We start from the raw sequence: 22,566 nt of genomic DNA, 5'->3' as shown, positions 1-22,566 counted from the left end.
AATCTAACAATTTTTTCCTCATCGCTTCTGGCCCAATAATGAAGCAGATTCACTTTTTTTAAACAAGAGGTAACATCGTGGTTTCGAATGCGTTTTTTTATTATAAAGTTTCTGATCTTTCTTCAACATCATTTCTTCTGCCATCATCAGAAGTATAAAGTTTGTGCAAAAGCCATGTACCTATCACTAATCACTAATATTCTTCATTTTTCAGCAGAACTGTTTTACTCCTAAAAGCTACTGTTAAGAAGAGAAACTCCAAATATTATATTCTCCTAGGGGCGATCTTTTAGGTCCCCCTCAGCTTGAAAAATTGTTTATACATCGTTTCTATACTAAATTTGTAATTCTTAATTCGTATAAGTATGTATACGTTGATTAATGACCTCAAAAGCAAAGTTTCTCTTAACAATATAAGAAAATGGACATCATTATATGCAAGCAAATGTGGCTTTATACGTTTCAAAACGTCATAATGTGCACAATAATAGCTATTACGACTTAGAAGTGTAAAGTTTTATTTGAGAGGTTAGATTCTGCTATTATGTTCTAACAAAAGGACTCTTGCGAGAGTTCAAAGTACAAAATAAGCACAAAAGCTGTAAGGGTCAATAATAGTTAGTATAAGGGAAATGAATAAGTTGAATAGTCCGTTAGAGATTCAGCTTAACGCGGAAATCGAGTTCCACCTATAGTGGTCATGTTATTATTCAGGATCCGTGTTGTAATCTCACTAATCCCGTTCCTGTAACACTATTGAATAGTAATCATTTTAACATAATGGGCACTAAGTACAAAAGAAACCGCTTAGCTCGCGGGTTTAGCGAATGAAAAAGTATCTGCGTTTTTTATTTCCATTGCGCAAAACTCTTCATCAAGTGGTACTTAGTATAATTTTGTGCTCGTTAATAAATCATAACGTTTGGTAGTAAACAAACGGAATATTTCAAATAAGGTATATATTAGTTGGTGCAGCACATAAATTTAATGGAAAAGTTTCGACTTCTGAGCTGCAAGTTGTAAAATAACTTTTGCTGTTCTTTTTTACTCTAGCTTCAATTTGCATAACGTGCGTTTAAGCTGACAAGGAGAAAGTTTTTTCGAGATAAAGCATAACTTTGCACTCTAAATATTAGATGATCTTAGAAGGAGTTTTTCTTTGTGAAACCAATTTAGACATGAAACGATTTCGTTGTTTTGAAGATGGAATAGTTTTCATTGCAAACTTCTACTGTTCCAAACAAGTAAAATATCACGATCCCAAATTAATTTACATGCATAATGATTATGTGTATTACTTACGAACCACCCCCTTCAAAGATAAATGGCGTATAAACGAAGCACATTTCTTACAGGTTGGACCTTTAATGTGCTTGTATGTGCGTCTAGAGACTACAGTAAAATAATGGAGTTTTCAAGAGTCACTTGAATTGTTAAGAACTTCATTTAGATAAGTCAAAACCCAAAAGGTTAATTTTCAAACATTTCTTCCCACACCATCCCCAATGAAATTTGGTATTATTGCACATGCTGGTATATTGAGGGTGTGGCACTAACGTAATTTACTTACCATCCATTAAATATTTTCTTCCATATTTATCTCAGAGTATAACAATTCTGTATTTAAGTGCATCACAACTGTAACGAAATAACGTAATTGCGGGAGTAGGATAATATCGAGGGAAGGCAAACATAATGGAACTATAATTAAGAGAATTTTGGATGCCCCCAAGGTGGGGTGTTATCACCACTTCTGTGGAACTTGACTGTAAACAGGCTCCTCTGTCGCCTTAATGACAGTGGGTACTATACGCTGGGGTATGCGGATGATATATCCATACTTATAACCGGCAAATTTGAGGCTACTTTATGCAGACTGATGCAATCAGCTCTTACAGTAACCGAAGAATGGTGTAGGGAACACTCCTTGTCCATCAACCCGACAAAAACGGAGCTAGTTCTCTTCACAAGAAAAAGAAAGGTAGAGGGTATTCGAGCTCCCCTGCTATTCCAAAAACACCTCCAATTTTCAGAGTCAGTGAAATATCTAGGAATCACACTCGACAAAAAACTGAATTGGAGCAAACATATCCAGCTTAAAGCCGAAAAAGCAAATAGGGCTTTCTGGCAAAGTCGCCGCGCTATTGGCAACTTTGGGGACCATCCCCGAAGGCTGTCCTGTGGCTGTACACTGCCGTGATTAGACCTATGTTCTGTTATGGAGCAATTGTCTGGTGGCCTAGAACCAAACTCTCCACAACTGTAGCACTCCTTAATCATGTGCAAAGACTAGCGTGCCTTGCCTGCACAGGCGCGATGCGAACGACCCCCACAGCCGTCATGGAGGCCCTCTTGGATCTGCCTCCACTAGATCTCCACGTGAGAGAGCAGGCCATTCTGGCATTCCTGCGTCTGAAAAATAAGGGGTTGTTGAATAGCAGAGGCATTGAGGGGGGCCACTCCCGAATTCTGGGCGAGGCGATCAAGCGTCTGCCTATCCTAGAGGGGAGATCGGACTCACTCACTCCTCAATTCATATTAGGGAAAAACTATCACATCTTCTTTGATGAGAATATGGCATCCCAACCAGATATATTCATCTTCACGGATGGATCTAAGACAATGGAAGGTACAGGCACTGGTATTTACTCCAAAGAACTGAACTTCCATATCACCCAACCACTAGGTAAACTTCCTACTGTATTCCAGTCAGAGTTGGTAGGATTAACGCTTAGTGCAAGAACAGTTCTTATGCATAACATAAAGAACAAAACTATCAGAATCTCAAGTGACAGCAGGGCTGCCTTGCAGTCACTTGGTCACTGTAAAATTACCTCTAGGATGGTTTCCGAATGTCACCACGTACTAGAGCAAGTAGCAAGCAGCAACACCCTTGAGCTCGTATGGGTCAAAGGGCATGCTGGAACGGAAGGTAATGAGAAAGCCGATAAATTAGCCCGACTGGCCTCAAAACAGGCGTTTTATGGTCCAGAGCCGGCTCTTCCACTTACAGTTAAAACTGTAAACAACCTAATAACTCAAGACACCCAAACCCAGCACAGGGCTAGGTGGAACTTGATGTTAGATTGTCGCCATGCGAGAGAAGCCTTCAGAGGACCATCTCGTAGCTTGGCGCGTTTTTGTACAGGGCTATCAAGGAAGAACCTGAGGTTACTCGTGGGCATACTTTCTGGGCACTGTAAACTAAACAAGCACATGCACTGCATGGGTTTGGTGGAATCACCATCTTGTAGAGGATGTTACACAGACGACGAGACGGCATACCACATACTCTGTGAATGTCCCGCTCTAGTCCAACTGAGACGATCCATGTTGGGGGAATCCTGGCCGGACATGGCTACGATTAGAGCCGCCTCCCCTTCCAGCGTCCTAAGGTTCATCTCACGTGTGGGATGGCTTGAGTGATGCTGAGGGGTCGGGCGACCCTAGTCAGGGAGGTAGTACAAAGGGCCCCAATTTGAGGCCTAAGTACGCGTGGACACTGTTCACCCTCCTATCGTAATCCAGAATCCAGAATTTTCCCCTATGCTGATGCATATGGATTGCTCCGAACAAAAGACGTCACCATGGTAATGCATCTGCAGTAAAAAGAAATAAATAGTAACGACTGGCAAATCGCACAACTTGAATCCAATGCTTATTTTATTTCACGAAGCACATATTAGATGACTAATACCAAAGAGTACTACTGTGGGCACTCTCTGCTAATACTGATACAAATCTACAATTCTTACTACATCAGGTACTTCGCAGTATATCCAAAACACGCCTTCCTCTTCATTAAACACTCTCAGATAAAGATCCTTTCGAGTCATTCATCTCGATATTACTCGAATAACTTTGCATCTTTGCAATCAATTCCTCAATGCTAAATATCCCACGCGCATCACTTTGGGAGTCTTTTTCATTGTTTATACTTCGCAGGGATAGCTTGCTTGCATTGAATTCTTCCTCCGTTAGATTCTCCAACGAATTGAACTCTCTTATAGTACTCAGTTTCCTTAAAACGACGGGAGTGGTCAAGGTTTCAATGTTGTTATCGTGAACTGGTTCGTCGAAGTAGCTGGCGAAACCGGACGAGCTTCGAGAGGAGTCGCAGGTACGTGATAACGTGGGCGATCTGAGCGAGGAAACGGCCAAACTGATTTCCTCCGATACCTCGCAAAGGCGCTTTGCGCTACAGAGCGGAGTTAAAATCTCCTCCGTTGCTTGAAAGTTTGTTGAGTCGATGTAGTACCCGTGCCTTTCATAATCGTACTTAATGCAAGGTATGAAACGGTGGCCCCAAAGAATTTCCTTGGACACATAGGAGGCTCGGGTCATCGACGATTGGGCTGTTGTTAGCGAGCTTCCGTGGACAGTTACTAAAAGCTCGAACCTGGCGAAGGAGAGTGAGATAAAATTGAATAAAGCATTACCTTACCTTTTCGTTATTACGTCTTTAGCTGACAAATCCCAAAAAGGGCTTGTCGGTGTGATTTTGTGCACAATTTCAAGCGGCCACAACAGAATACCTGGAGGTTCCAGTTTGAGTGACTTGAGGTAGGGCGCTTCGTTCCGACGATGAACCAAGTATAAATTGACCTTCGTATTAACTCTGTGCAGATTCTTCTTGTCGCGCAATCGGAAAATTAAACATAACTCGCCATCTCTTTGGCACACCTATAATGTAATCAATATGAACAGTTCTCCTGCATTAATTTACTTACGACGCAAACTTTACTGAAAAGTGCCGTGGTTGGGACATTATGCGGCCTCACCATTTTTGTGTATACGATGCTGGTCATCACCCCGCAGAGCGAGATTCCGAAGATCATTTGCAAGGAGATTAGGAACGTGCCCTCGTTGCAATTCGAGGTAATGTATCTGGATCCATATCCAATGGTGTGCTGGGTTTCCAGGCTGAACAAGAAATACCCAGCGAATCCTTGTATGCCCATCAGGCATGGTGCCTTAGAAGGATTGTCTTTGGATATATCATTGTTATCTTGTGCGATTAGCATGTAGCATGCTGCGAATATGAGCCATGTCAGTATGTACGAGGATGCAAAACATATTAGGGTCCACGTCCATCTACAGTTTACCAAAGTGTTCCCAATATCGCGGATATAAGCGGCCCATAGGTTTGGTATCTTTCGAAATATATTTGGTTTTCCAGTTTTTCGTATGACCCTTTGCAGTGATTTTTTCCTCTCTCGATTAACGCTCCTGCAACAAATATAACAAATTTTAAATTAGACTACATTATTTTTGTTGCGTGCTGATATTGACTTCCCCAAAGATAGTCGGAAATTCTAATTCTGCCTATATTAATACGTTAGTATTAGTTAGGTTATATATTATTAACAAATAGAACAAACAACAGGGGACCAAGATTGGATCCTTGTGGGACTCCTGAGCAAGCTTTATAAGGATTGGACTTGTAACCACTGTAAGTTACGTATAGTGTTCTGTCGGTTAAGTAGGATCTAATGAGTTCTATGAAGTGTGCAGGAAAATCGAAGAGTGACAATGTATGCAATAGCATTGTTTAAATAATTTTTTTAAAGTATTTAAACAATGACAATAGTATATTATGGTTTACGTGATCAAAGGCCTTACTAAAATGCAAACGGTATCAACTTGACCTTGATTAGGTCTCGTTCAATTGACACACGCTCATGTGTCAAATTTTGAACTCGAGTTGAAAAACTCCACTTTCTTCTGTAGTTTACTGTTTAATCTTAGCTCTGGCTTTCATTTAAATTACGATATGGAATCCCGCTCAAATAACATTATGCCAATTCTTGTCTTCATATAGAATGGGTCAAACTTTGAACTGAATTCGAGTTAAAAACTTCACTTTCTTCTCTAGTTGTAGGTACAAATAACTATTGTACGTACAACTAGAGCGTAGCTATGATCATGTGTCAATTGAACGAGAGTTGAAAAACACTCTGTTCACAAGTTTTACACATATTTTTTTCTGAAACTACAATCAAAATTGAAAAATTATCGTATGCAATAATGAAATGAAGCAATCTAGATACGGGGTATGTTTCAAGTTTAAATGTCATTACTGAGATTAACGCAGCAATTGTTTTTTACTTTCCTCACTAGAGAGGAAAATCACATTTTCTTCACCCTTTTTAAAGACGAAAGTAGTTGTTTCTAAAGTAGTTTCAGAGAAAAAAATACTATTCAGTAAAATCTGCACGATTAAGGGATGTTCAACAGTAACAACAGTTGCAGCCTGACCTTGTGCCTATTGGTTATGGTGTAGGAGCCTTTATTATAACCAATAAAAGCGATTGTTATTATTAATATTACATTTCCCTTGTTATGAATCTTGCTACAGATATCCCCTTACTGGGAGATTTGAGATTTGCTTTAATATTCGCAATGCAAGATACAAAGTACACAAAATAACTAAAATGTAGAATATACTCGAGAATATACCTAATTATAATGATTACCAGTCGCTGTGACAATTGCCACTTAATCATAAGGTATATCATATCACACATGTCATAAATTTAAAAATGTTAAATATTTAAATATTATGTTCGGTAGCTTTATAAGATATAGGTATATTTATCAAGAACCCACTTAAGAGAAACAATTGAGTTTAGCAATTCCTCAAGCCTCTCATTTGAAATTAGTGGGATAATCAAAACACGACGACTTAGGTACTTTTTAAACTTTCAACACGTTTTCCGGATTCCCAATATTAAATCCGAAAATTTAGGGACTGTACGTCGACGAGTGATAATGGATTAGCACTAATATCCAATCAATCAATTATTTCAGCTTCACATCCATCTCACCTCACCCTTCAAACAATTCCACAAACACTACGAAGCGACAGCTTGATCGAGTTTGTTACAATTACTTTTCAAGTTTTCCCTAAAAAAATATGTATTCGAACTTGTGAGGTTAATCAAATGTTGGGAAATGGAGTAACTTTCAATATCACCGATCAGATCTTATATCTCATTTCCGACGGTGTTTCAGGAAGAATTCGATGTGGAAATAACCGGCTTCCAACGTATAAAGTTATGGATCATAAATTTCCTTATAACTCTGCGAATGATCTAAAAGATCGAGTTTAAGAACGAAATTAACTATGAAAATTAGTGGGTGTACTAAAAGTTATTATTTTCGAGTACTTATGGAGATTTACCAATTACGATACTGATACGTCATCTTAGGATGACACTTGTTCTACTTTCCCATAGTTTGTATACAAGGTGAGGAATTGAATATTTCCGGTCCTCGTGGACGCTTATTTAGGTATCCTAATTCATTTTAATTAGAAGTTCTAAAGTGATTAATTACAATCGCGTAAAACTTACTTCCAACATACATCACTTAGAAAAAATGCGAGGCTGGAAAGCCAAAGATATTTCTCATGTTGATCTCTTTTCCTTTTGATTAATTGCCGGAAGAATTTTTATATATACCAGGATATTACACGACATACCTAACTAAATTAAATTCAGGCAGAAATGGAATAATTTTCATCTCCCTTAATTGCCTTTCCAAATTACATGCATTATACCTTATATCTACTTTTTTCCAATAACATTGAATTTTGCTGTATTAGATTTTGATTGAATAGGTAATTCATAGACGGTTTTTGCTGTTCTCAAACAAGAGGATTATGTACTACTGGGAGGGGGGAAGGGGGAATTATATTTGAACAATCATTATAGAGTACCTGTTCTGATCTGGACCGTTGAAGTAAGCTGGAAGCTGTGCTGACGTAGTTACATCACTAAACACACCACTATCATTTTCAACATCATCCACGAGGTCAAAACGTACACTATTGGAAGCCATTTAATTTGGAATGGATTAATTAATAAGAAGTGTTGTTACGTTGTGATGTGGCATTTTCCCACTTGACGCAGATTAACGCGAGAAAGAATGTGTGTCCCCAACGAAGATAATATTTGAACTAACAATTAGACATAAAAACCGTTATCGGTGTTTATATATGAACTTCGTATTAAGATAATAATTCACGTGAGTCATAAAGAGCACTACAGTATTTTTAGAACATTTATAACATGTTTTGACTCTTGCAATTTCTTGTAAGCTCCCCAAAATCCAAATCATAGTTAGGGGCGCCGCACGAATAGCAAACAGACGCTCAGTATTCATTAATTTAAAAACACAAATATATTATCCGCTTTTTTTTCATTCAAGTTAATTGTTAGTATAATCGTAAATATACTATTGTTTAGCTCTGATGGGAATAACCAAAAATTTTAATGAAAGTCGAACCAAACCTTAAGTTTTCAGGTTTATTGACTGTTAAAATAACGTCACGGTACATTTTTTTCTGAAGGAACATTTAGAACACCCCAAGAAAGCCATTAAAATTTTTAACTTTTAACAGGTGGTCGCTTTAGGCTTAGAAAGATTTGGTTTTAAATTTAGAAATTTGCAAGTGTAAGAAATCTTATACGTGTACCGCTCCATAATGAAAAAGAACGCGAGAGAATGAAGAGATGAATGAGAGATAAGGGTCAAAACGCCACAGTGTTCCCGGGTTTAAAAAGCGCTCTGACGGAGCACGAGAGACGGCTTTTCTGCGGCGAGTATATAAGGAAAAATCGGGTGGGAGAGAAAGATCTTTCACAGAACCTTCGAATAAATTGCAGCAATACAGACTGCAAAGCCAGCTCAACTAAATTATTATGTGACTTTAAATTCTCTGCGTGTTGTGATTACAAGTAAACTAATATAAAGTGGCGTTGTGTAGTGGAATCGACTGGCTGGTTGATTTTTTTAATCGTGAGTATAGTGTAGCCTGGCTAAATTAGGATACTATTCGGAAGGTCGTGCGGACGTATCACAGGAATTGGGTTCTACTATTAAGAATGAGACCAGAATCATTTGTTTTAAATGTAAACATCCGGGACATAAACCGTATGAATGTCCCACGAATACAAAGTGATCAGTATAAACTGGGGTGTAATTATTGTCATAGTATACAATTAATAATTAATTTTAAGAAGAGCAAGAAAGATCGAGCTGTCAACAAGACTCCTGAAAAGCATTCTAAACAGCTGGTATATTTGCTTTCGAACTTGGCTGTATTCAGTCCACTATCATACTAAAATCGGAAACACCTTAATACAACGCCGTTACCGTTACTGAGCTATCAACTCAGCTGTTTCGAGTTTTAATGTTTAAATTAATGCATACCAAAGAACAAAAGACAAACAAAAGAACAAAGGACATCGCTATGATTTTTTTAATTTTATAGCATATGTTAAATAGTTATTTGTGTACCAAGGCCGTAAAAGTGATCTTTTTTGGCCGAAGCTGCTGTTTGTGGCCGAGGCGCTAGCCGAGGCCGCAATTCAGATGAGGCCTAACAAATCACTTTTGGCCAAGGTGTACACAACATTTTTTAGGCGATCATCAAAAAAGAATTCAAAAATTTGCTCATAAACATATTTTTTCTGAAAATCATAGTTATCTTAGACAATTATAAACAAAGCATTTCCTGTCGTATGTAATAAATTATAATTAGCATCTTTGCGGTTGTTTTGTGCGTATCAAAATGGGCGATAGCGACAGTTCAGATACCCCAAATGAAATTTTGGAAGCTGCAAGCATTGCGACCCTAAGTCATATATGATATAAGAGCAGGCGTTTGAGAGTAAAAGTACAATCGCAACTTCCTCCGTTGCACAAGATTTTAATAATGTCAAATGCAATAGGTCCTTCGTAACTTATAGATAACATGCTGTACAATTATTAGAAACCTGATTACCTACTTTGATGGTAGGTATAGGTAGCTACTTGTGTTTTCGGTTAATTGCTGGTGATTCTTCGTATAATAATGTAAGCAATAACATCTTCCTCATGTTTTGGTTCTACACTTCAAAAAGGTCTGCAAGCAGCAAAGATTGAAACGTCAAACTATAATTTTAAATGTGAACATTGTCATTATGCAAAATAGTGTGAAACATTCCTACAAGTCCGAAAATGAAAAAAACGCACGTGGATGGCCCAATCCTTGATGGGGTTAGACCAGATAGAAGATTTGTATCAAACAGATTACTGTTTCTTACACATCAGTTTCAAATAAGTACAGTTTGACAGATGTGTACAATAAAGTAAAGTTTGACAGAAGCGTACAATAAAGTGAAACTTTATGGCCGCAAAAGCGACCACAAAATCAACGTTTTTGTGATGATAGCCTAAAAATAACATTTTAATAGGTTTGAATTAATAGGCTAATGACCGTTTGCACAGACAGATTTAAGCGGAGCTTAGCCTAAGCAATAAGCATAGCTTAAAATCCATTGAAACGATTATTGAGACAATGGTTGCTATGGATTTTAAGCTACGCTTAAGCTAAGCCCCGCTTAAATTTGGCGGTGCAAACGGCCATAAGTCGTTCTTTAACCGTGAGGATACATAAAGCGATCACTTTAACCGCTAGTGTAGATAAAGTGAAAGACATGATTGTGCATTCTAATGACAACTGTCATCCTTATTTCAAATGTCACGCGGAGAGAGTTTGGCATTTCTACCTTGCACTAGAAATGCCAAACTCTACAAAATTTTGAATGTCATTTCTTAATAATTAATTGTCTAATGCTTTGGTGTGCTCCATATGGGAATTGTATATTAACTCTCTGTGTATGTATACAAGTATTACTTCTGGCAAACTATAATACAGTCAAAAACGAAAGCCGCTTAAAAGCGCATTGAAACCCGAAAATGAAATGCAAACTAAATTCCTTCGGAAGGAAATTGAGGGTCTTTCAGAAACTCCCGAAATCCACCTAATTGGGATTAATCGACAAAATCCAAGCCCTCATGGACACAACAGCTTTGGCAGCTTTCCGATATGTGTTAACGCTAAATAGAAGATCGAATGCTAATATATACATTGCGAAGGGACATAATCAATTACTGGCATCGAAATTTATTCATTTTTGCTAATAGAAAAAGTAAGATAGGATGACATTTTATAAGCTATGACTTACGGGAGTTGTTTTCGGAATAAATGATCTGTTTGAAAGTCGATATATAACTCACATTTCCTGTGCCTCGTCCGCTATTTTTTTGGTTTATGATCGGTTCACCACCTACTCTCTCGTATTTCTCATGCACGTCTATATATCAAAAACTAAACTGAAACACTTTAAAACATCTTATCAAATTGATTCGGTTGTCGTTTGTCTTCTAAAGCTTACAAGTTACTTCCCTTTATGGATTGTCATTTATTATATCGCCTAACTGGAGAGTGGTCTTTATGGTAACATTTTCCTTTAGTTTTAATGTCGATCAATATTTAGTGGGTGTATGTTAAAAAGTGGATTGAATTAATATTGTATATAGCTCTAGTAACAGGTGGCTTTTGTGAGCAAGGTAGCTCATATAACCAACAGGTGACAGCTTCCATTAGAAATTATCAACGTCGCCACGACCATGCAATACTGTTACAAGGGTTTTATTTTTCATACTATCAAAAGTAATTTTGGTTATTAAAAATTGTCTACGGCTGAGGCACTTCTATAACGAAATTTATTACATTATAACGAAAGAAGGCTTTTCAAAAATGCTAAGGGTTTCAGAAATTATATGAATGTCATATTACGACTGGATACTTACACAAGTACTGTTTATACATGATTTAAGTGTCACGTTTAAATTAGTAACTCTCTGTTCATTAAAGGATTTCGATTTTTGTCTTCGACAGGTGTTAATTAACTTAAGTTTTGGTAACATTGAACTTTGACACTGACTGAAGCTAAACTCAATTCAATGTGCTTATATAGCATACAAAATACCTAGAGAAATCACGAATCAGCATCTCATATTTCATGGAAAGAATGAGATACATCCCGTTGTATTCCTTATCCGTTATCGACTTGATGGCATCTTGCTGTCGCTCTAGAAAATTTGCTAGGGTATCATATTACAGACTGAAACTGTAAACTCATTTCAGATGGGCCGGTCATTATTAAATGATCTCTCCGTATATATTGTAAAGACGATAAAAAATTATTGGCGCATTCAATAAACAAACACTAAAGTATAAAGCAGAATTTTGAACATCAAAGTAAAAAAAATATATTTATTTTTCAAATGTTTCCTTTTCAGCTTCGTTTTTTTAAAGGATCGTATAGCTGAATGTAGTCCTTGTTGACACGTCTAGTGGTGTGAAACCGAATTCCGCATTCCCTTTGTCATCCACTCCCTGATTCCAAACAGCCTTTCAATATCTCTCGAGATCTTATTTACTATTTACTGAATTCGCAACACAAATAATACACCACTTTAATTTTGGGGGTTTTCATGTCAATATGGGAAATTTAAAAGTTGCGAAAGACAAATACTGAATTATTTATTCTATCATCGATATCCGTGAGAAATTTGACATCCGTTTGTAATCAAATGAAATTTCTTTGATAAATAAGTAACTATGAAAAAATACAGGTTTCGAAACCAATCGGTGGGCTAGTCATGAGCGAGAATGTTTTCAATGTGAGGTTCATTCATCATATAATTTTGCAATTGAAATAGCATTAATACTTAATATGCTATCCTGAAATAATATGACAGGTTATTTACATTATAATGTGTAGGTATAGATTGGATTTGAAATTGGGATGATACCCTGCGCTTTAGGATGCGGATGACCCATTTACACATTGTAAAATTTTAAATGATGTTGCATTAGAGAATTTATATGAACGAGATACCTATCTTCGTAGTTTAATGAAGAATTGCCACATTAATCTTTACATTTTAAAGAGCAACCACCGATTATAATCTGTGATTATCTTAAAAAAGTAAAATTTGCGAAAACATGTCCATTTAGATACGTAGAGAGAAGTTCAATAAAAGGTTTATCTTATTTTGGTATTTTTCACTTTAAAATTTTCTATAAATACTAAAAATGGCTTGAGTTGAAATTCTTCACTGACATTAACAAAAGTGTCGCTTGTAATTTGTCTACGACCTACGACCGTATACAAAATGTCTCAAAAGAAAGAACTGTCACAGCACAATGTAACGTCCCCATTGTCGTTAACTTGACTTTCCAATAATTGATCGGTGGGTCTACATTTAATTGATAGCAAACGTTATCAAAATGGGTCGTGTTTGGTATTATTGGAAGCGCGCTCAAATGACATGAATTTTAAGACTGGTCCCAGATGTTTAGTATAAGAGGTTCGTGGTACTTAATTAAATGAGTTTTAATTTGGACTTTATCACGCGAGTAGGACGGTCGGCTGACATTTTTGATGTACCCTTTCCGCATTTTGGAAATTTTATAAAAAATGAGGCTAATATTTAAGGGGTCGGGGTCTTTTTCCTTCGTATTTTTGAAGGTAAAACGTTAACGTTTGCAATTTCGAACCGCACCGTTGAATTTGAAAGTGTTGGCATTGACACCTTCCTTTCCGTTAATAATAAAGTTTTCCCGATATTCCATTAATTATTCTGTTTTCGTTCCCGATTGGAAATTGCTACCGTTTCCGTGTGCCGTAATTTTGTTTCCGGTTTTTAGCCAGTGAACGACCTTCCGAACGCTAAAATAGACCGTTTGTCTCCAACTCTCTTGCCCGTAGTTTCTGAGACCATTCTGACACCGCCGGACTTGACCAGGCAGGAGCAAGTTTATTTAGTATCTCCTGGTGGCGCCAAAGATTACCATAATACCATACCATTCCTCCGACTACTGCGGTTTGCACCGTTTGTAGTAAAATTTATTCATATATCGATAATTGTCCGTTCTTTATGCATTTGTCTGATTAAACTTTATTTTGTTGCTTGAAGTCATTGGACCGTTTAATTTTAAAGCAACCATCTGTGATCACTACGTAACTTCAAGAGCATATACAGAAACGGAGTTTTTGATCGGTTTGAGGTGACCTAAGAAAGGGGCCTTTTGCCAATTTCGAGGCCGAGTTGCTGTTCATTGAAAGTCTATAAGACGCGTGTTCCGCGTTAAGTTTCTTTGTTCAAGTAAAATTCGGTACGTAACGTACAGAGAGTCAGCCAAGTCCGAGTGAAAGTTTTAAGAAGACGTACGTAAAAGATTGGATGTAGCAGTTTGTCATTGAAGTTATCCTCTACTGTTTCTGGGCAGCCATCCATTCATCTGTCTGGTGTGATCAGAAGAAGTTAGTGCAATACGTTTTAGTAAAGTGCGTTTTTCTTTCGCAATTAGGGTGTGTGTGTGGGATTTTAACAAAAAACTTTAAGTAGTTTTAAGATTTCTTTACCTTGTTGTAGTTCATTTTGATTGTTGAAATATTATATTACAAATTATAATTTGTGTTTGAAGTAAATTTTGATTGTCTGAATTCATGAAAATCGTGTGTTAATTCGAACCCTTTACGATCCAGATAAATGTCTCATGCTCAAGTATGATTAATTTTGTTGATTAGTCCCAAAGTTTCATGTGTCTTTAAAATTTTAGTAAGTAATCCTTTTGGAATTTAAGGAATTTGATCGCGGCCATTATTTGCCTTAAAATTTGGAATTTAAAGTCGAGATTGAAATTTGTTATTGTGTTTTGTATATGGTTAATTTTATTCGGGCTATTGCACACGGCAATTTTATTTGCTCGCCAACGTTGCATTTTTTAAAGCACTAATATACCAATTAATCAGTATGACAGAAAAATCTTCATTTGTTTTAAGAAGTTATTTTGGTTGCATAAAAATAGGCGTCCTTCAGAAGAGATTTTGTCATTTAAAACTAGACATAGGGAAAAAATACACAAATCCCTATGTCTACTTCTAAATGAATATCACTGTATTACGTTATGCGAAAACAATTGAATACGTGAGATATCGTGCATGGCCAGAAAGACAGACGGATGAGCTGCTACAATAATCGTAGCTATATTACGCGGGTCGCCTTTTTATATAATTTAAAGACTAGAATTAACAGTGTAAACTGTAAAGAGTAGTAGGTACAGCATCTTTCACATTTTGCTACAACAGACATAAGAGCGCTAGAGCTAACCGGGAAATATTAGAGGATGTGTACATAGTATAGTAATTACCCCGTGTTACAATGTACCTAGAAATATAAAATACACATACATACCTACTTCAAATATTAAATTAATAAACTGCAATGACTGTAGGAACGAAACTTGAAATCGAAATAAAACGAGCGCATAGGTAAACGTCATGGGAACAAAACCAAACGTGCAAATGAAGCACGTCCTTCATAATAGAATAAATTTCCCATTTAATTTCGTTAAAATTCCAGAGTTAAAGTTCCTTAAACGTTTGAGTTGATTACACGATGGGAATAATAAACCAGAAAGACATATCTGTTGGCGGTGTTACACTTAGATAACGTCAATACAAATTAGGGTTGGAACTATATTCAATGTTCTACATGTTTGCGTTTTCGTATATCTCAGGGGAGCATGCAGACGAACTGCTTACAAGGTATAGGTACCGGAAAACGCAAGGGATTGTACGAGCTATTCCTCAAACGCACGCTACAGTCAATCCTGCTTTCAGTATATGTCTATACTAATTAGAGTACGAGTTGTTAGAGGTGTATGTTAGTATGTATGTATAATGGCGTAGGTATTTCACTTTAATTAGAAGATTAGATGGAAATTTTTTAATTTAATCATTAGAGGTGGAGATGTGCTACAATAAACCGTTTACGTTCGACAATTAACATTGGACGATTGGACCTTTTTTGTATGCAGTATCAGAACCTGCAAACGGGTAGGGATATTTTTAAGACGATTTTTAAGAATATTATCTGATGATTAGCGCAATGTTAAAGGGCCATAAATTATCGCCTGTTTCAACATGGCGTCCAGTAATTAAAATGAACAATCTTTATTTTGAGCAAATTTTATTGGCAGTACTCACCGGAGTGCATGAGCTTTAGACTAACCTTAAAAACCCACACGGGGAAAGACTTCCCGAAGTTCTCACGAAAAATGGGAACTGGGTACGGGAAAAACGGGATTTCCCAAAAACGGTACGAAGCTCACCGGGGCTGCTAGTTTTAAATAAAACTTACCCGCAAATTGAAAGACTGATGTCAAAAGGATCGTATAAAGCACAATAAATAATGCGGTCACAACTCACACAGCCGATCTCGTTTTCGACGTGGTCAAAGTAATAAAGAACGTGGAATGCACATGTCAAATTACCCACATCAGAGAGATCATGTTTTCTATGTCGGCCCTACAACAATAAGTAAATATTATTACAACGCGTGGTTGAAAGAACTTGTGTAGATGCTTAGATAGTGTAACTTTTTAATTACGTGATTGATTTATAACGGTTAATCATTATTTATGTTACTTGTATACAAATTTATAACATTTATAACATGAATTTATCACATACAAGCGCGAACTTCACTTATATCACTCCGAATTCGGATTATATAGCAACCGAAAAAAAAACGAGTCATATCTGCTTTTCTTCGTTAACACCGGTGACTCATCTTTTATCGAATTGATCGCGCCTCGATGTCTGGGATATTCGCGTTTAGGAATTGTTCTACTACGTGTTTAAAAAATAGTTGGATTCCGAAATATGCTATGGCAGATGATTTCAAGTGCAGCGTTGGTAGCGAAAGATGCCCTCCAATGTAGGGAAAAACACCCCTGAACTAAACCATGAGGACCGTATAAAAATTATACATAAAAAATTCCTCTTTTTGTCACTACTTTAAAATATATCCTGGCAGACGATATTAAGTGTAGCTTTAATAGTGGCAGACGTCTTAGAAGTTAAAAAATTTAGGTATAGTAAATCCCAGCGAGTGCGAGCGTGTGAGAGATAAGCGCGCGAGAGCATAACCAACAGAGATAGCGATAGGATACTGACTACTGAGATCTTTCAAACCATTTGATTCTAAACTTCTGATTCACATAGTTCCATCAACTTCAATCAAACGGATTGTAGAAACTCAGACATTTTTCGGTGGCATTCGCTCAAATTGCGATGAACTAAACCATGAGGACCATACACAAGTCATACATCCGGTAAATGCGTGGAAACCCGGTAACGCGTTACCCTGACGTTACACACATTGTAACGAGTGGTTTTATTTCGCGCCAAATTTCATTAAAAAATTCGAAATTCCTTGTCATAATAGTGAAGGTCACCCTGTATATTTCATTATTTGTTCCGGTTAGAAATTTTGTGTTTGGGCATTTCGGTTCGCTCAAGACTATGGTCCGATAGATTTAATTTCGCTCAGATTTAATTTCGTCGTGGGAAGAGTGCAAAGCTGATTGACGTCATCATGAGGAATGCGAGTTTTTTGTCGTTCGTTTATCAACTTTGGCGCCGTCTGGACCGAGAATAGGAGCGGATGTAGCACCGAGCCGTCAAGAGATAAGGAGTTTCCACGTCATCAGCAGAAAACCGTGAGATCAGTTTGAGTCAGCAGTTCATTGAGGTTGACGACGAAGTTAGAGTGGGTTAAGTCTTCTTTATCTGAACCAATGGGAGAATTTCTAGCGGGAGCCATTTTTGTTTTAGGGTAATTTGGGTGTGGTTTTTTCATTTCATTTCTGAAGAAGGGGATCGTTTTTGGGAAGACTCGCGGTTAGTACGTCGAGGGGTCGACACGTACCTTGAGTGATCGTTTTTTAAGAGGGACTCGCGGTTAGTACGTCAAGCGGTCAACACGTACTTTGAGTGATCGCGTTTTGAAGACTCGCGTTTAGTACGTCGAGGGGTCAACACGTACTTTGAGTGATCGCGTTTTAGAAGAGACTCGCGGTTAGTACTTCAAGCGGTCAACACGTACCTGGAGCGATTTTTTGGTACACTTGGCGGTTTGAGCCACCGGCTTATTTCGGTTGCTCCCAGTTGCGTGCTTTTTGCACCCGTTCCGAAGTGTTATTTTCTTTTCGCGTTGATTTTTTGGCGAAGAAGAACCAAGTTTCAATCAGGTGATATTTGGGCGAACCCTTGAGCTTCACCCCAGTTTACTTTGGATGCAGTGAATCGCGTTAGGATACGTTGTGATTTCTCGAGGATATATAATTCAAAGTGCTGCCCTAGTCCCCAAGGCGCAGAATTTCGGGATCCGCCCCAGGTGGAATTTCCTACTAGTGCCGTACGGTCATTTGTCGAAGGAGCGCTGCGTTTCGGAGAGATATTTGCCCCAAGAAGAGCTGGTGAAATAATACTTTGAACCATCGCGGTTTACCGTCGGATAGTGATCATAAAAGTTTGTGTTCTGCCGTACCGCTAACTCAAAAATCTGTCTCCCGCAGGCGGTCAAAGCTAATAAACTAATAAAATAAAATTAAATACACGTGCTGTGTAGAAACTTTGGCAACTAGCCGTCTCCCACTCGCCACGCGAAGGATTTCCTGGACTAAGTTTCAGTTCAAACGCTAAACTTTGCTTTCGTTCCGAGGAAGGATAGGCACCGTGGATTTTTGTTTCCGTGTGTTAAATTCAAGCCACCCCCTAGGAAGTCACAGAGACCTAAGTGTCAGGTTTCATCACATCCACCCTGTACCAGAGGAAAGAGCAGTTCACAAGATCGGCTGTACAAATGTTGTAAAGGTTAGTCTAATTAAATTTGTAACATTCTGTAAAATTCCACTTTTTGGTAATTAAGCTATAGTAAAAAAATTTTTTGATTTGATTGTTTTTTAAAGTCCAATGAACGATTACCAAAGAGTAGGATAAATTTTTGTGTTTATTTAAATAAGTCCCAGCCCATGCTGGATTAAAGACCGATTACCTGTTGTTGCAATTTTCAAACTGTAGAGGATGGCCACCCCTTGAGTAAATTAGTCTCACCTGTTAGGATTTTTTATTTAGTTTAGTTGTCATTGTTAAGCTAGTGTTTTTACAAGTAGAAGAGAAGAACTGCTAGATCCCTGTAAATTGTTTGTATCGCTAATCTCATTTCAATATATTATCTATTTGGTGTCAATGTGCCTATGTCTTTAACGAAGAACGAGGGGAAGGAAAGAGAGGAGTAGGAGTTGAGGAAGGAGACTGGTAGGCGGCAGGTTAAGGTTTGTTACGCAGTTTCAAAAGAGTTAAAAGCCCACCGATTTGAGTTAGCCGGAGCATTTATTTTTATCGATTGAGCAGCCTGAGAAGAAGACGGTTTGCCTTGCCGGGCGGAACCGATGGTAATCTTCAAATCGAGAAGGAACCCCCGTAGCAACATCAACACCCAAATTCACGAACATCTCTCGAAGATTTATGAATTTCTGCGTGTTATTGGAAAAGAGACCTACTTCCATCTATACCTTGATGGTAGCGTCAATTTTACATTTCCCAAAGCAATAACAGCAATATCCATATCGGAAGCGCTAATAATGACTTTGCTACTTGTTGGTAGTTTACCAAGATGGTAAATTATTCGAGCATCTGCCTCTTAGTGGCTGCAGCACAATTCAGTTTTTACCACACATCTTCCCTTGTCACAAATTTATAGCACTTATCTTCATATGTGGCAAATACAACTTTCCTTCTAAGTAAAGCACAACAGGTCTTTTTTGCCTATGAACGGTATAAGTAATCTATAAGAGAGGCTTTGAGCTATCATTGCGAAGTGGTTTTATGAAATTTGCAGGCTGCTTCTGAGTGGAAACAGAAATTGAGTAGGATTGTAATCTTTCCTTATTTTGATCCCAACGATCATGTTCTGCGTCCTTCATGGAAGGGGTAACTATCTGTCAAAAGTAAGATGTACTTCTCTCGCTGACACAGCACAAATCTTGCCGAGGATGTGTTCAGAAAATCGCTCAAAGGTTTACCGGAGATCTTTTAAAAGATGCAAAAAAAATAATCCATCGATTAAAACAACATCTACAACTGGCGATGGACTAGGAGCACTTGAAGAAATCATTCTTCCGAAAAAGTTTCAGCAAAACAAACTCATCGATCCATCAATGTTGCATAGAGACAACGGAACTGGAGTCAGAGGATAGTTTAGAACGAGCTGAAGATCTATCTTCTTTTCTCTTCAAGTTTTCTGTTTCTCAGTCTGAGAAGAATTCAAGAAATACCGACAATCTTATCGCGAAATAAACAATTTATTATTTTCAATAATTTAATTCGTTTGGTAACTCCAAGCGGTGCGTAAATCTATAGCTATCTCTGTTCGTTGTGCTCTCGCGCGCTTATCTCTCACACGCTCGCACTCGCTGGGATTTACTATATCTAAATTTTTTAACTTCTAAGACGTCTGCCACTATTAAAGCTACACTTAATATTGTCTGCCAGGATATATTTTAAAGTAGTGACAAAAAGAGGAATTTTTTATGTATAATTTTTATACGGTCCTCATGGTTTAGTTCAGGGGTGTTTTTCTCTACATTGGAGGGCGTCTTTCGCTACCAACGCTGCACTTGAAATCGTCTGCCATAGCATATTTGAAAACTATGGAAAAAATGGGATTTCTTGATACAAATCTTTTCCGTGACCCTTATAGTTTGGTAATTTAGTTGATCACCTAAAGAAGTCACCTATTCAGCACCGCCCTAAGTGGCGCTGGCTCACGTCATGAGTCAGTACTTAAATAAGTTCAGTGAGATGCGTTGTGTTCTTGTGTTGCAATGAAAAGAAATATTTCTTATCCCGAGTAATTTTTAATACAGAAATTAGCCAAACGCCTACCTCGTATTTCTAATACGTAGTTATTAGTGGGAGCAACAAAGTTTTCCGAAACGATCGAGGAGCTTAAAAACGCAGTTAACATTTTACCTCCACAATAATTCTGTACTCTCATTAGCAGTAAAGTCTTAGACGAAGAATTTTTACTAGTGTTTGAAAGATCATTTAATATTCCATAGTAATTATGACGTTACACATGTTAGAAGTGTAGACTAGTAACCATAGCAACGATGCTTATTTCCTTGAAGCAAATTATACAAAAAATAGATTGAATCATAACATTTGAGATTATTTCAATCATATTTATATTAAATACGACCCACATTTGTTCCATGCAATTTAACAGATCGATTCCTTTAAGAATTTTCTGGTTAATTTCAACAAAATCTAACGCGATCTCTTGAAATGAACCGGTCGCTATTTTTTATACAAATCAAAAAAATTATGTTACCTTAATTATAGTGTTTCCTAGAATCGAGTTTTACAAAACGGTAGTTGGCAATATAGAAGAAGGAAGAACGGTTCTCTTTTTCACTAATTTTTAAAAACTTTTGTCTCGGCTCTCTTAAGGTTCAAATGCGAATGATTAAATTTTCACCCTCTTACATATTTGCACTGAACTGCACTCTTTTAGAAGTAATTCAACAGGACTGCATCTAGGAACCTTAGCCCACAAATAGTAAAAAACTTAAACAAAATTTAAATTAAATACATTCCCTTTAAAGGGATCCTGTAGGTTAACTACAGCTTTCGTAGGTATTATGTAAAATAACCATACCATAAATAACACTATTCCGTAGTCAATGTGACTAATGCTATGCGTTAGCGTAGATTTAAGTATTCATGCCGCCTAGTCTTAAATAATAAATGTAAAATGTTACCTAAGAAAGGTCTCCTTACGGCCTTGGGTTAACTTCCTCATCCTCCATTAAACAGTGCCCATTTTAGCGACAGTGCTAAAACAAAAATACGCAGTTAGAAAACCATTTCTATACAAAGTACTTTAATCTGAATAGATTAATAGGTACCGGTCATGCTACCCTTTAAACAATAAGTATTCGTTTCTACATCTACTTTACAAACAGTCTTTCTTTTAGTTCCTTTATAGTACAAGATCCCTCATAAGGTCAACCTTCGCTCATCTGTTTACCGAGTGAAATACATTTTTTAAGAATCTTGGAAATGGGTTGGATAAAAAAATATGTCAAGAGTACCCTTAACTAAAGTTAATGTAATTCATATTTCTGTCGAGGTAATTTTTTTAGGCAACCCATTTCCAATGTGTTTGTTTACATATTAAGATTGCCAAAAAAATGTATTTCAGACGGTAAACAGATCCCCTCTCAACAAAAAATTCAATTCTATGTTTAAATTTCTGATTTCAAGCACATAATGATCAAGTTCAAACCCCTTTAAGACCAAAAACGTCATTTACCAAATTTTTAACTTGAAATGAACTTTGGGCGCCGATTCACAAAATTAAGCACAATATTACCTTTTATAAAATAAACGAAATACCCAATAAATCAAGTCGGAGCTGTCACAAATGCATTAACAAAACAAAATGGATAAAAAAAATTAAGGTAAAAATTTCTCTTAACCTTAATTTTAAGAAACTTTTCGTTTACAATGAAATAAATAAACAAAACGTAAACGCAAAATCGTTTTGTGTCTTTTCGTAAATAATACCACGAAATGGCTTAACATGAGTTGTCATAAGAAGTTGATTAATAATTACACCACCCGCATTCACTTCAACTGTCCAGATCTAATCCTCAAGGTCCAAGCCGACATTGTTTACACAGCAATATAAGCAAGAACGACGGCATGAATGCGGTTAATCAGATTGCACCGGCTTCCATCCAACGATGCTTCGAAAATACCTTCTGGAACTGCACCTTGGAAATTTACGACAGCAAACAAAAAATCC

At 37.2% G+C, this 22,566-nt stretch overlaps 1 protein-coding gene across 2 annotated transcripts; it reads right to left on the bottom strand.

The window, feature by feature from the left end:
* Positions 1 to 3,645: 3,645 nt before the first annotated feature.
* Positions 3,646 to 21,598, bottom strand: LOC116182111 (G protein-activated inward rectifier potassium channel 3-like). Of its 2 annotated transcripts, none has more exons than XM_031502619.1 (4): positions 21,518 to 21,598; positions 4,731 to 5,229; positions 4,445 to 4,683; positions 3,646 to 4,399 (listed from the first exon to the last, which is right to left on the bottom strand). In XM_031502619.1, the coding sequence occupies exons 1-4, from the start codon at positions 21,556 to 21,558 to the stop codon at positions 3,802 to 3,804; spliced, it is 1,377 nt and encodes a 458-aa protein (XP_031358479.1). In that variant the 5' UTR covers positions 21,559 to 21,598; the 3' UTR covers positions 3,646 to 3,801. The 2 variants fall into 2 exon arrangements, with proteins under 2 accessions (XP_031358479.1, XP_031358472.1); XM_031502612.1 differs by lacking the exon at positions 21,518 to 21,598 and adding an exon at positions 7,721 to 7,974.
* Positions 21,599 to 22,566: the final 968 nt, after the last annotated feature.

Source organism: Photinus pyralis, unplaced genomic scaffold (assembly GCF_008802855.1).
Source record: "Photinus pyralis isolate 1611_PpyrPB1 unplaced genomic scaffold, Ppyr1.3 Ppyr1.4_LG1, whole genome shotgun sequence".
In the NCBI taxonomy this organism is placed as follows: Eukaryota; Metazoa; Arthropoda; class Insecta; order Coleoptera; family Lampyridae; genus Photinus; species Photinus pyralis.
The sequence above is the reverse complement of the archived record's forward strand: the minus strand, read 5'-3'. Positions and strand labels throughout refer to the sequence as shown.

Coding starts and splice junctions, on each gene's coding strand:
- LOC116182111 (XM_031502612.1), bottom strand. CDS start 7,842: ATGGCTTCCAATAGTGTACGTTTTGACCTCGTGGATGATGTTGAAAAT. Junction 4,684..4,730: donor TTTTCAGTAAAGTTTGCGTC/GTAAGTAAATTA, acceptor ATTACATTATAG/GTGTGCCAAAGAGATGGCGA. Junction 4,400..4,444: donor AAAGACGTAATAACGAAAAG/GTAAGGTAATGC, acceptor CTCCTTCGCCAG/GTTCGAGCTTTTAGTAACTG.